This window comes from Urocampus carinirostris, chromosome 3, assembly GCF_059441175.1.
Source record: "Urocampus carinirostris isolate Australia breed hairy pipefish chromosome 3, RoL_Ucar_1.0, whole genome shotgun sequence".
NCBI classification, from domain to species: domain Eukaryota; kingdom Metazoa; phylum Chordata; class Actinopteri; order Syngnathiformes; family Syngnathidae; genus Urocampus; species Urocampus carinirostris.
Window position 1 is genome coordinate 14,231,427 of NC_142351.1, and position 15,640 is coordinate 14,247,066.

A 15,640-nucleotide genomic window follows, 5' to 3' on the forward strand; every position below is an offset into this window, starting at 1 on the left:
AACGTGCATTTAAAAAACTAATAATCGTAGGTCAAGAAATTTGTATTTATTTACCTACCATGGACAAAAAAAACACCATAAACCTTTTGAAAGGCTCGTCAAACTAATGAGAAGAAACATTTTGAGGTTTGATCACTTTGAGACTAGGTGGTTTTGTCTTCTCCCTTGTGTTTTTTATCACTCATTTTCGGTTGCACTACACAACATTGCATCTTCTAATGGTCAAATATTACAAAGTGTCCCCATTAAATGTATATAATTTCAACCAGAAGTGATAATAAACACATTTTTGTTTCTTTACAGGGCTTGAAAAGAACAGACCCAATCTTCTTATTGGTTTAGCAATTGTCCAAAAAGTTAAACGTTCTGCAAGTCTCCATCAGGAAATGGAAGAAAAAAAATCAAAAGTTTTGGCTAAAGACCCAATGTGGATCCCTAAACCTCCAGTCCTCTATGGATCTGACAAATCGGACGTATTCCAACCCTATGATCCTGAGACCCCTGGGAGCACGAGTCCCCCTGCTTCACTCGCTTGTCCTGGGTCACCACCAGATTCCTCTTCTAATCCGACAACAACGTCACATACAACCTCCCTTAAATCAATCCCCACTGTTTCAACCTCCATTCTTCCTGCATCAACCCAGTCGACATCGAATAGTGTTCCTGACAAGGATATCAACGATGCTTCACCACTATCAACGATTTTGCATGCATTGTTTAAAAATAAACAGACTACTGTCACGGTGTCCAATAAGGAAAGTTGCACTTCTAGCGTGACAACAGTAAGCGCTAAGGTATCTGTGTTATCTAATGTGTCCGGCTCAATGGTGGATCCAATTGTTCAACAGTATAGACAAAAATCTAAAATCAAACGGGTAGAAGAGGAATGCACATTTGATCGTCCCTATGACCCAGAGGAGGAGTATAATCCAGCAGTAGGATCTGTTTATTCATCCTCACAGAGCAAAGCAAAAAAGAATTTAGAAGGCCCAGCATTATCAAATGCAGTAGATGATGATGTGGCCTATGATCCAGAAGATGAGACCATTTTTCATGCCGTTGAACATGGTGATAAAAAGCTGACTCAAACAAATAAGTCTAAAAGCCCCTCATCAGTTCCGGTCTCCACTCCGGTCGAAACAACATCTTTTGCAAAAACTCCACCCCAAACCACCTCTCTTACTTCAGCTCCACAGAGCCTTCCTACGGGTACGGTAGTGGTCTCAGCTGCTACATTGACTCAGCAGCAGCAAATGCTTGAGGAACTGAATAAACAGATTGAGGAGCAAAAACGACAGTTGAAGGAACAGGAAGAGGCACTTCGTCAACAAAGGGAGGCTGTAGGAATCTTCATGGCACAGTTTTCTAATACTGATTCCAAGATTGCTTGTGCTTCAAAGTCTGTGCCTCAAACTCAGATTTCCGCCCTCCAGAGTGTTAACATTCACACGGACCCTACACCTTCAGAATCAAAAGAATCTAATCCACAAGAGGCCAAATATCAAACAGAGACATTGGATTCAACGAGTTGGGACTCACAAACCGATAAACAAAAAGGCACAGATATCACTTCAGTTTCAGAACAAGCTGAAGAATGTGGCGAGATAAAAGAAAATGAAACATCTGCCGGTGAGATTGAGGACTCTGATGCACCTTATGATCCAGAGGATGATCTTTTCAATGAAATGCAAGACGATGTATTTCAAGGACTTGCCACAAATTCTCTGGATTCGCCTTTACCTGCACAATACAAATCTTCAGTTTCACATCATAGCCGAAGGCGACGGACTTCACCAAAGAGACGCAGCCATCATGAAAGAGGCCGCCACCGAAGTCCTTCAAAGAGATCCCAGCAACGTTCTGTTTCACGCTCCGGCAAACATAGAGAAAGAGATAGACACAGAAAAAGTGAAAGAGACCGGTCAAAGCATAGAACCAGAGAGCACAATGAACGCCAGTCACGTCATCATAGATCTCGCAGTACACAGCGGCATTCCAGAGATGGTAGGAGATCAGTGTCATCCCTTAGTGAAAAAGATTTAATTCCACACACATCTGAACAGTTGAGGGTATCACCAAATATCGTAGAAAACCCCATGCACGTTCCTTTTAAATGTCACTTTAATCCTGGTGTCGAACAATTTGAAGCTAGCAAAATACTACCTACCCCAACGTCTTTAAAAAACACAGAAAGTTCACAACAACCAAAATCAAACAAACCTCTAAAAAAAGAGAGTGTGCTTGATAAACCACAGCTGCCTAACAACCTGGAAACTAGTGATAAATTTGAAACTTCGATACCTCTAAGATTGAGTGACCCCCCCATTCGGGATTCCCCCGAGAGCCCTGATCCGGATCCTCGATTTATCCAACAAGGTGGTGTAATGAGTAGAACTTGTCAATCTTCCCAAATAGATAACCAGAAACAAATCAGTAACCTGACACCAGCTGCAGAAGTTCAAAATGATTCACAGCCATCGATACGCCAAGATATGACAAAAAAAGAGCTCGATCACAAATGTTCAGATGAAAAGCATTCAGAAATAGCAAGTCAATGGGGTGGACCTGCTGTGGAGCCAAATATTAATTTAGGACTGGAAAGTGAATCTAAGCAAGATTGTAAGATTCCTAATATAAGGGTAGATGACAGTATGTACCAGTCAGAACAGCCAGCATGCAAGCCATGGGTCGTGGGTTCTGGTGAAAAATGTTTAGAAGAAAAAGAAGAAGCACCCATGCTTAGAACAGAGCTGCCTTTAAATTATGGAAATTTTAAGTCCACCACTTCTTTGAGCGGTCAAGTTTTTACTCATTCAGTTGACTCACATACAGGCATTGAAGAAACACCTTCAAATATGAACAGTGTAAACATTAAAGTAAAAGAAAGAAATTACCAAAGCCCTGAGAAGATGCTTGAAAAAAATCGTCAGCAAAACCAACATACGATTTCTAATGCTATAAAACCAGATTGGAGTAATCAGAAAACAGAGACAGGAATTGAAGATAGCAGAGAACCAGGCGGTTTAGGTTTTACTGGACCAATGGGGGGGATGATGAATGCCAACACAGAAGTCCCAATACATGAAGTGAGAGAAACAGGTGGTCCAAGGGATAGACCTGAAAGGTTTGGTACCGATATGAGACCAGATGCCCCAGACCATTTCCGCGCAGGTTTTGATGGAGGTCTTGGCCGAGAGAGTTCTGATCATGTCAGAAAAGGGCAGCAAGGTCTAGAAGATCATGATTTTTTGGGACAAGGTCCAAGAAGCGATACAACAGGACTTGGAGACACACATTTCAGTATGTCAGGTATTGAAAGGAGAGATTTACCTAACAACCGTCTTGAGTTTGATAAAAACACATCTGATTGTCCCGAGTTTATTGAAAGAGAATCAACTTTTTCTAGACAAGGCCTCGAGACGGTGGCAGGGATTAATCAGAGAGACAATGAGTTTAAAAGAGGCTTTATGGTGGATCATGTGCCACCTGGTGCTTGGGAAGACCAACACACTGATGGATGGGGCCAAAATAATCATAGACCCAATAGACCAGTTCGGGACTTTCAGCCAGATAGAAGGAATCTAAAGATGAAAGCAGACTTGCATGACTGGAAAGAGACAGATATTAAGAGACCTGGACCTGGAAGAAATTATGTGGGGCCTAATGACAAAATACATCACCCAGATTTAGAACATAGAATGGTAGAAGCAAGAGTCCCAAACCAAACAGGTGATCATCATGTGGGAAGAAACTTCGAGTGGTCAGTTTCAGACAGAAAGCATCCAGATAAAATTAAGTATAGCAGTAGGTATTCTGACAGGAGAGGTTCAGATCAACGTTTTGGAGGAACAGACCTCGATAAAATGCATCCAAAAATGATGGACCCTGACTGTAACGTGGGTGATAAGCATTTTGAGAGAGTGCGACATGACCTTGGTCCCAATTGGAGAGAAAATGAGCCATCTTTCATTCGAGTCCCAGAAAATCGCAATCACAGAAACACAATGTTTTCCCAAGATTTACGGGGACCAGGTCCTAATCTGGGAGAAAATGAGCCACCATTCATGGAAAACCCAGAAAACCACAACCCCAGAAACACACATTTTGAAAGACGTCCATTAGAACCAGGTTGTGATTGGAGAGAAGCAGAACCGTCCTTCATGGTTGACCACAGAAACACACATTTTGATCAATATCATTGTGGACCAGGTTATAATAGAAAAGAAAATAAGCCATCTTTCATGGTAGGACTAGAAAATCGTGACCACAGAAACTCACATTTTGAGCGTGACCGACATGGGCCAGATTCTAATTGGAGAGAAAACGAGATATCTTTCATGGGACCGGGAAACAGGCAAAATATAACGGGTCAAAACAACAGGGAAGATCAAAGGAACGCAAGCAATTTTGACCAACATGAAGCAAAATGGAACATGCCAGATGGCAGGTACCCAGCAGCAGATCCTAGAGGCATTGACGCTGAAAGACACAGGTCAGATCGATGTGAAACACCATTTCAAAATGAGTTCAAACGTCAAGAGAGCAGGGATCCTCTACTGATTCCTGATGGAATTGATTCACAGGTTTTTCAATGTGATATACAGAGAGACCCTCTAGTTGGGGAGCATAGTCACTCACTAGAACGGGCACCATTGCCATTTTCTGGGCCTAGAAGAGTTACCGATGATGACTGGTTTGGTGATCCTAGTCTTAATGATCCAAGGCCTTTCCGTGATGATGTTGATATACTGCGCCCCAGTACTGATAGAGTAGGACCGGGAATTGACGATAGCGGGATTGGTAGAGGAGATGCTGTGCCAAGATGGGGATTTGAAAACATGAGCAACAGGAATCAAATCTATGAAAGGAGACTTCCATCCAGTGGACTACCTGGATCAGAGGGACTAGATGATCAAGAGGCTGAAAGGTCATTAAGAATACTAAGAGGTTCAAGCATAGAACAGCAAAGGCCTTTGCACGGTGTTCCTGATTATATGCCATTCAACAAACGAGAGGAACTCGAGATGCATGACGACTGGGACCAAAGAGGTAGGAGACATTTAGATGTTAGATACAACGAAAGTCCTTATTTGGAAAGGCCGCTGAGTGATGCAAGAAATATACATCTACGAGGAATAGAAAGGGAACAACCTGTATTTACGAGTGAAGACTCTAACACAAGAAGATTTGATCATAACAGAATGGATATGAGACCTGAAAACCCAAGACTGGTACCTGGTGGGTGGGATACAGACACTCAAGTCCTCGGAAGGAATCGAAGAGACGAAGGCAAACTGGGCCCAGGTTTAGAATTTAGGGACCTCCACACTGCCAGGGAGGGTGGCATGCCATTTCCTGAGATAAAAGACTCGAGACGGTATAATAGATATGAAATGGAAAGTCGAGGCCCTAGACGCGGTCCGAGGAAAGGACCGAGAGTTAAATCGGTAAGTCCGGAAGCAGTAAAAACTCCCAAACCTCAGCTCGGCCTGCTGCCCACTCCGGCCGAAAGTCGAGGAACCCTACCAAATCCTAACACGGGTGATCCCAGCATGCTCAACAGAAAACCGAAGCACATGCGGTTCTTCCCGAACAGGCGATGGATTAGAGGGAAATCAACTAGTCAAGGAAACAATGAGGCGGCAATAGGTCCTGGTGACCAAGGGGGGGGAAATAATAACAAAAGTTCAAAATAAGGAGCATTAGTGTTTACTTAAGAACGTAGCGTGCATTCATGCTAATCTACTAGATCTAAATTATTATGGCTGGTAGAAGTCCATGCCTTAACAATATCAGTTAAATGCAAAACCTACACAAGGACCACTAAGTAAAATTTCCCGAGTTTTTTTTTCTTTTTATTAACAATGTTTGACTTTAGAATAAGAAGTTACGTCAGATTATGATTATCCGATCTCGTTAAATGCGCTTTAGCTCCGAAATACTTGCGAAGTTAGCAAGTGGAGTATTGTCACAAAGATCGAAAAAGGTTTGTACATTTGTAAATGTGTACGATTAGTTTATTGTGTATATGTACTTTTTGGTTTTTGACCTTTTTACGACAACATGGTAATAAAGGCAAAACTTTTCAATTTGGTGTTGGATTGATTGATTAATTATCTACATTTAAACGCGGATTCCGGGGTCGGGATGCCGAGTTTGCATATCCACACACCTGCCGACACGCACACAAAACTACAAAATTCCCCATTTTAATTCAGTCAATGAAGACCTCCCAAAGCGCTTTACAATGTGCTTCACACTTACCCATTCACACACACACATCTTGCCCAGGGAAATTTTGACAACTATTTGGAGTCGGGGGCCGCGTGTGACATGTTATACTTCTTTTTCATTAGGGTTAGTTTTATCAAATTGGGTTTGAAAAGACCACATTTAGAGCAAACTAGGATATTGGGTCCCTGTTTTAAGCATTTCATTTCTTATTTAGTTTTAAAGTATTACTGGTGTCATGGTTGCCATGGCGCCCAATTGGCCGCGCCCATGTGTGTGTGTCACGGTTGCCATGGTGCCCAATTGGCCCCGCCCAAGAGGCACCAGCTGCGACTTGTTGAGAGATTGGATTTCTGTCTATGTAAAGCTCAGCGCTCTCTTGCTTTTTTGTCAGCCCGTCAAACGAACTTCTGCCCCACAAGACCTGGGTTCTGTCTCGGTCCCGGTTTCTTGTTGATATCTTCAGTCCGGTATTGTTCCCGTTTATTTTTGTCCTGTTTAATTTCTTCCCTTTTAAGGCTGCTGCCCTGCGACCCGACCCTGGATAAGCGGAAGACGATGGATGGATGGATGAATTTCGGGTTCCAGTTTTGTTTCCGTCTATTTTGGTCCCGTTTGTTATTTTCTCCAGTTTTCGTTCCCGTCTAGTTTCTCCTGTTAGTTATTGATATCCTGAATGGTTCTCAATCCTGTCCGTCCTTTCCTGTCCGGTATCGACCCCATCCGTCCGATATCAATTCGGGCTATTGAAATCCGTCTCGTCGGTCTATGGCTTCCAGTCCTTTCACGCCAGACCGGCTTCCAAACGTGCATGACTCCTCTTTCCCATAAAATAAAAGGCTTGTGTGAGAACGTCACGCGATTGGGTCCTGATCCTGTTCTGGTTCCTGACAGTAGGGGTTGTTTCTAAAGTTTTTTTTTTATTATTTTAGTTTTATTAGTTTTATTTTCAGTATTTCTGAATTAATTTTATGTAGTATTTCAATCATATTTTTTAGTATTCCTAATGTACTTTTATTGTATTGGTGGATTTTTTGTTGTATATCTGTAGTATTTTCATCGTATTATTACAGTAGTTTAGATTATAGTATTTTTGTAGTATCATTGTAGTCACAGTGTTCATTTTGCCTCTGAAAAGTGATGGGTCCCGGGGAATCGCATGCTCAAAAATCTATGGGTCCCAACAGAGATCTATGGGTCCCCAAAATTTAGTGTCATCGAGGTTGACAAATATATAATATAAATCTATATATTCATTTAGTTTTAATCATCAGAGTTTATTGGTAATACAAATCAGTTATCACTTCAAGATTTCTCAGTTCACAACAATATTGGACATTATACCAAATAATATTGCTGAAATAATTATATTAATCTATATTTTCATTTAATTTTAATCATCACAGTTAATTGGTAATACAAAGCAGTTATCACTTCAGGTTTTTCAGTTCATATATTCTTCGTGGTTTGCTGTCCCGCCGCAGTTGTAATGCCTTCTCAAGGTCAAATCCATTATCATCCTCCTCAGCGTCACCAGGAATATAATTTAGTCCATTTTGGCAGAAAAGTCCTTTTCTTGCTAGGAGTATTCTTTTGTTTCTTATCTTTCGTCGAATCGTTCGCTTAAACACACGTGTTTTCCTTGCCTCCGCGATCTTCTGAAGAATTTCTCCGCCGTTTTTTCGGGCCGGAATTATTGCCGTTGTTATCACTTTCTGCATTGTTTCGACTTATTACTGACACTGAAGAAATGACCAATTTTGTGTCGATTTTCACCTAATACTAACTGTCTTGCTCGACATGAATGAGGTTTATTATAAAAAAAATTAAGTAGCTTGGACGTTCACTGTAGAAGGAAAAAATACATGCAAATATAATTAAGTAAAATAATACATTTTCTCATTCAAATTATTAATTCATTTTCTGCATTAAATTACTTTTGGTAATATACTGATTAAAGGGATAACCATAAACCTGTTTTTTTTTTATTTTCTCCTTTTATATTTTTTCTTAACTTCTCTATACAACATAATAATTCGTAACATAATGCATCAAAGCAAGTGATCCGTTTGAGAGCCGGCTCTCTTTAATGAGTTGAGTCGAAAAAGCCGGTCCTCTAAAAAGAGACGGACTACACAACTTGAACTGGAGATCGGCGTGCAGACGAAAACTCGAACTGCGAGACCAAAACAACAATGGCGGATCTGCCTGACAAAAAGTTTGGAGTGCGGTAAATCTTTGTTAAAAAATGATAATGACAATTTTTTGTCAAAAAAGTTGCGTCCCGGGGACGCACATTGATTCGACACGATGCGTACCCAGCAAAAATGATGCGTGTAGGACGCAGGGACGCGGGCAAACGAGAACAATGTAGTCTTATTAAGTATTTTTGTACTATCTTTGTTGTATTTTGTAGTATTTCCATATAAGAATGTTTGTTATATATCTGTATTATTTCTGTAGTATTTTTGTAGGACAGTGTTACTGTAGTTTTATTTTTGTAGTATTTTTGTGAAATTTTCATAAGAGAATTTTGGAGTATTGCTGTGGGTGTTATTTGCATTAGTTCTGTTGTAAACGTCTTGTAGTAGTATTTTTTAGTAAAATTTCTCTAGAATTTTTTTATATTATGGTATTATGCATTCATATATAAATATTTTTAGTATTTCAGTAGAAGTATAACTGATGTACTTCCAAAGCTGTATTTTAGTAGTATTTCCATAGTAGTATTTTTGTAATATTACCATAGTTGTCTTTTTGTAGCATTTTGGAGTAAATCATTGAGGTCGTAGTATTTTGTAATATAGTATTACTATGTACAGTATTTACATATTTTTAATATCTCACTAGAGGTATAATTGATGCATTTCCAAAGCAGTATTTTAGTAGATTTTTGTAGTATTTCCATAATAATATTTTGTCATATTTCTTTAGTATTTTTATCATGTTACTGTAGTTTTTTTTAATTTTTTTTTTTTTAGTAATTCTATACTATTCTTTATTTTCGGAACGAAAGCAAATAATACATGAGGCCCCCGTACTTAAGCACTATATTTGATATTTAGTTTAGTAGTTATTGTGTAGTATTTTTGTTGTATTTCTGTATTAGTATTTTGGAGTGGACGCATAAAGTGACAACGGAGGCGCCCAAAAAATTAACTACTCTTGAGGGCCCTCTAGTGGTTCCGAAGCCCTAAGCAGCCGCTTAGCTCGCTTATGCCTTGGGCCAACTCTGAATCCAATTCAAAGCCCTCACTGTGGCTCCCATTGCTTTTGTGCTCACTAATTACCGGATTACTAATTACTAATTGGGCGATTATTTGTCTGCAGTAACATTTTGGTGTCAATTTTTGTAAAAAAACAACAAAAATATCTTATGTTTCATGTTTTCATGACCAATACAACAACAATATGTTTGACAGTAAGAAATATATATATTATATATTTTAAAGAGTGTACCTCCCCATATATATATATATATACATATATATATATATATATATATATATATATATATATATATATATATACCTTTGGTTTTGGACCTTTATCCAACTAAAATGGCAATAAAGGGCAGAATTATTCAATTTGGTGTTTGGTTGATTGATTGATTGATTTATTGATTGATTTCCTTTAGCTATGACAAATATTGAAATGTACAGTTTTTTTGGACAAGAAGAGTTTATGTCTGTATTATTAAAAATATATTTTTAAACCCAGAAAGCATGAAAAACAATGTCATTTTGCATCCATGTGTGCAATTCATCTTCCTCACTTCTCAACAAAGCACAAACATATTTATGGTATTCCACGCTCTCTAGTTATTTCATATTTTAAAAAGAATAAAGAAAAACTTACCTAACAGAATGGAACTGACAATAACAGGGTAGAATTGTTGATAACAGGGTGGAAAATCTTTGTTTCACATTCTGAAATGTTGTGATTTTCCTCATATTCCGGCATTTTTGCCACTGACATCAAGCACCATAAGGACATAGAATAGAATAGAATATGCCTTTATTGTCATTGTTACAACATGGGATATATTGTAACAACGAAATTGGCCGACTCCAGTTCCACATTTTACAGTGAGGACAATGAAACAAAGAGATAAAGGAACAAAGAACATGTTTTAACTGTCTTTGTTGTCTTTGTTGTAAATAGGCTCTGCTTCCTCCGGAGGGGGGTGAGGGACAAACAGAAATGGTGGATCGAACTGGATGTTAGATCTTACAGTACACACAGTCCAGTGTATTTTCCCGAATTGCTCAGTCCACGTATTGAATGGATTTGGGGAGTACAGTCCATAAACATGGCCGATTAAAGTCGCCGGCGACGATAAAAGCTCTGTTGGGGTGTGCAAGCTGCTGTTTATTGATAGCAGCGGGCAGGAGATTTAGCGCTATGCTAACATTAGCATAAACAGCAAGCACAATGACCACAGTTAGCTCTCCCGGTAGATAGAAGTGTCTGCACGATACCGCTAGAAACTCCATATCGAGTGAGCAGTGTGTGTCAATGATTCGGCTGTTATTGTAGCGCGTAGTCTCCAACCCGTTTTTACCGGAGTCTCCGTCTTGTTCGTACATCAGCTATTTCATTCATTAGCCTGTTGTACAGGCATGTGACTCCCCTAATTTGTGTTGTATCACAAGGCAAATCTAGGTGTCAGGAGTAATTTTTTGTACTATTTTTGTCTTTCCAGGAGAGCTGCAAGTGTTTCAATTTCCCTTTTTAGTCTCTTGTTTATTTCTTCCTTTTTATGATGACCTAACTTTATCCGCCTAAAACAGAAAAAAAATATCACAGTGTCATCTATAGAACTGTTTTGTAGAACAATATTCCCATCTTTTTAAAATGAGAAAATGGAACCTACTTCTACGAATAAGTCCAGGGCCGTAGCCCCTGATTGTTTTCCTCTGAAAAATCAAAATGTCAATACAAACCAACACAGCTTAACAATAAACTTTTAAAAAAAAATGCATCGAACAGAGATGGCCAATCGAAAAGTACTCAATACTTATATTGTATTAAGTGGCCCAAAAGAAATCAGGGTCTAAAGCAGGGATGTCAAACTCATTTGAACTCGGGGGCCACACGATAGAACAAACATTCTGTCGGGGGCCGGACGAGTAGATTAAAGAGAAAGAAAAAGAGAGATAAAGTAATAAGAGAAAGAGGGAGGGAAAAGGAGAGAGGGTGGAACAAAGAAAGAGAGAGAGGGAGAGAGTGGGAGAAACAAAAGAGATAAAAAGAGAAGTCGTGAGAGAGGGGGAAAGAAAGGGAGTGGAAGAAATAAATCCAAAGAGAAATAAAAAGACAGAAGGAGAGAAAAGAAAAAGGAAAGCGCGAAGGGTAGGAAGAGAGAAAGAGAAAAAGGAAAAAAGTTAGAGCAAAATAAGTTAAAAAGACACAGAGAGAGGAGACAAAGAGCAACAAATGAAGAGGAAAAAGAGAGACACAGAGAGTGAAAGAGACAGAGAGTGGGAGAAATATAGAGAAAGATAGAGAAAGAGAGAGAGAAAAAGAAATACAAGTACAGTGTCTTTGTTCGAGGCACCTGGCTTTGGCAACATCAAGTAGACATATTTCAACCTGCAGCTTGTTTTTTTAATCTTGCGCTTCTCTGAGTGTTGTCTCGCGGGCCAGATTCAATCCCTTAGCAGGCCTGATCTGGCCCGCGGGCCGCCTGTTTGACACCTGTGGTCTAAAGTGTTAATAATATGCGCTAATATGATTAAACATGACAAAAGCAGCAGAGACCAAATTTCCCGAAAAAAGGGGTGAATCTGCTTTGTACCCCGGCCTATCCCCAGTCTCACGGTGCCCCCCGCCCCTCCCAGTGGTATGTTCACTGATGTCTCATTCGCAATTTGGTGAAGACCTGTGCCAACATGGACTCAAAACAGCAACAAGAGTCTGGAGTGTGGAAAGGAAAAAACAAGAAACGAGATGAAGATCATGCGTCGCTTGCCAATAGTCAATGTTAAAATATGAAAAGCCTATTATTGTACCGTATTACCACACCCTCTTGGCGCACTGTTTTAAAGGGCGCGCTGTCTTTGGTTCGAATTATTTTTTGTCGGCTCAAATGCCGCACTGGCCAATGAGAGGCGAGTCTCACGCGACCGTCTTTAAGTTATCACCAAGTAAAACACCGGAGCACTACCTGATATGGGTGGGGGCACCAGAAAGCATTTGGGTAGCAACGGCCCTGAATAAGCCTGTACAGTTCAGAGCTCAAACCTGCTACATTCTGATGAAGTTCCAGTTGTACTATTAAGGGGCAAAAGTATCTCTTCCCTGGACTTCTACCTATTTTTCATCTTTCTTTCCTTCCGTCCACTTTTTCCCCTGGGCACGCTTTTTTCGCTCTGTAAGATCTGCAATTCTTTTCCTCTCTGCTGTCTCCCCGCCTGGCTGCAATTTCTCTTTCGTTTGCAGGTACTGTGCTCTCTGTTTTGGGTTGGCATCACACTTTGCCCTTTACCAATGCTACAAGTGCCGGTGCCATTTTCTAACAAACATGGAATATTTTTGTTGTGGTAAATACACTTGCATTTGTAGAATAGATTTGCATACATGTAGAAATTTAGAAAGACTTGCTTACAGTTGTGGGAAAAGGTCGGGTTGACATCGTTTGAAGATACTCTTGGCAGACGATTAAGTTTCCTTGAAGATACTCTTGACAGACGATTAAGTTTCCTTGAAGATAGCGTGCAAGGGACGGGACGCTCTGAACTTGATACGTGATACAGGACCGCCTTTTGGGGTGTACTCAATCGAAGCCTAATCGTCACTACCAGCTTTAAAAACATTGTCATGTTCCCAGCTCTCTGAGATCTTCATTGACGCATCAATAAAAGTTGTATCTCCCTCCAACGAGGCTGGCTCCTGTCCATTTTCCTTATCCACATATGAGAAGACTTTTCTCTCGATTATCGAACCTCCAATTTCTCCAACATTTTTACCAACAAAACTTATTTTTCCAAATGTTTTCCCAATGAACACATGCGTCTCTACTATGGGCGGCCAACTAGATCCTCGACAGGGTTGGGTAGGGTTACTTTAACTGGATTACTTTCAATTACTTTTGGATTACTTCAATACCAAATATGCTAATAAAAGACAAAAGAAACTAAATATGAATAAAATGATGACTCACAACACGTGGTAAGCTTTCTCTCCTGGCTTTGATCTCTTTGATCTCCGGCAAAACTAACATAAAATGCGACAGAAACAAAATGAAAATAAATCCAAACAGCTTGCCAACATCGTTTTTGCCGTTCCATGTATTCCGTTACTCCCCAAGCCTGCACAAAATTGAGTCATTTTCTTCATATTTAGTTTATTTTGTCTTTTATTAGCATATTTGGTATTGGAGTAATCCGAAAGTAATTAAAAGTAATCCATTTAAAGTAACCCTACACAACCCTGATCCTCGAGAGACTCATGTTCTGCATGTTTTAGGTTTCGCTTCTCCAACTCACGATCTGGAATATAATTTATCCTGTAGGTATCACTGTATAAGCTTAAAGCAGGGTCCCAAAGAACCAAAATAGCAAAATATTTGAATTTATTTATGTATTTATTTATTTTAGACAGAGCCATACCATATATCTTAAGACAAAATTCAGCAAAACCGCCAAATTTTTTTTAGCGCATTTTATTTCTCTGTGTGAGGTTAGATGATTTGATAGAATTTATGAAATAAGAATAATGCCAGAGCCTGTGTCTCATATCAAGAAATATACCACTTTAAACTCGTCTTCCTCCCACAGTTATTAAAGATCATTGCGGCTCATTTTGACCTTCATTTTTTTATGGTTTCAGAACAAGGTGCAGGCAGAGTACATTTGTAAATATGTCGCAAAAAATTGCAAAAGAAAAGCTTAAAAGTTCCTTCAGGAAGTGGGTGAGTGTGAGAGAGAGGAGAGCGTGCTGGGTAACATAGCCCTGCCCAAATTGTTCGAGAGCAGGGGTGGGCAACCCGGTCCTCAAGAGCCACATGTCCTCCATGTGTTTAGATTTCTCTGTTCCAATGCAGGTGATTCCACTCACCTGGATCATTATCAAGCTCTCATAAAAGCTTGCTTACAAGCTGAAGATTGGCATCACCTGTATTGGAGCAGAGAAACCTTCAAAACATGAAGGTCATGCGGCTCTTGAGGACCAGGTTGGCCACCCTGTGCTTAGCAAGCATTTGTTGGTGATTACAGTTTGTTGTGTGGGTTTTTATCATAAAGTGTATCAACAGTGAACATGCATGATTTAATGAGCTTCCATAAAAAGGATTCTTTAGCAATGTACAGACAAAACGGGGTCTGCTGGTGTGACACCTTGACTGTAAACTGTAGATACAACTGTGCCCTTTACATACAGGACCAAACAGAATTCATACTAAAGTAGCTTTGACTATGCGCATCGATTCTCACAAAGGGCTAAGCAGATTTGGAATGATACAGAGGAATATGACCAAGTAGGATTTGATCTCCGGGCCTTGAAAGAAACATCTCCTGGATGCAACTGGGAAGCATCATCAGTGATGTATCCTGAGTTCATTAAGTGGTTCAGGTCTCGCAACATCAGCCGAGGTTGATCAGGCCTCAACTTGCATCCCAGTAGCAGCCCACGGATCTACCCTTTTGAGCCAAAGCCACCTGGTGGCTTTTTCTGCAGCATCACTAGCGGATTTAATGGCTTTCCTCTTGGCTGCCCCTGTCACACCTAACTGTCCTAGGACTTTGCAGTAGGATCGTCCAGCAAAACCCCTGCAGCAGACCTCTATTGGATCAAAAAAAACTTTCCAGCCCCTTCCCCATGCACTCCTCCACCAGTTCCAGGTACTTTGTGCGTTTCCTTTCATTGGCTTCCTCATTGCGCTCTTCCCACGGGACTGTGAGTTCCAGTATGAGCAGGTGTTTTGGAGTCTCAGAGGTGATTATCATGTCTGGTCGGAGCGATGTTGCTGACATGTGCTGGGGGAACCTTGGTTGTTTCCCAAGGTCGACGTGCAACTGCCAATCAGAGGCAATGTGGAGGAGTCCTGATGTTGTCTGTGCACAAGCCCTGGGTTTCTCTCCTGCCTTGATGAAATTGACTGCCTTGCTTGGGGCTTGATGGTATTTGCCCATGTTGATTGCTCGGGCGATGCACTCAGCAACTGCTTTCAGAACTGGTCATGGTGCCAGCAATAGCGACCATCAGCTAGGGCCTTGGTCAGCTGCTGAGGAGGTGTTCCAAGGAGCCTCTTCCAGAGCAAAGGGGACAGAAGGGTGCCATATATACTAATTAAAAAAACCCATATATGGCTCACAACCCCTGGCATTTAGTCTTGCCCAAAGCATCCCAGTGGGTTTACCAGGCATCACAAGATGCCACAAACCTGGTACCAAAAGCACAAATTTCT

General features: G+C 40.4%; 1 protein-coding gene across 2 annotated transcripts in view; it reads left to right on the forward strand.

The window, feature by feature from the left end:
* Positions 1 to 6,089, forward strand: part of LOC148368764 (uncharacterized) — a 51,266-nt gene extending 45,177 nt beyond the window's left edge. For both annotated transcript variants that reach the window (XM_088330805.1, XM_088330806.1), the window contains exon 16: positions 304 to 6,089. In XM_088330805.1, the coding sequence (XP_088186931.1) occupies positions 304 to 5,696 (5,393 nt within the window). In that variant the 3' untranslated portion in view covers positions 5,697 to 6,089. The remainder of the gene's footprint in view (positions 1 to 303) is intronic.
* Positions 6,090 to 15,640: the final 9,551 nt, after the last annotated feature.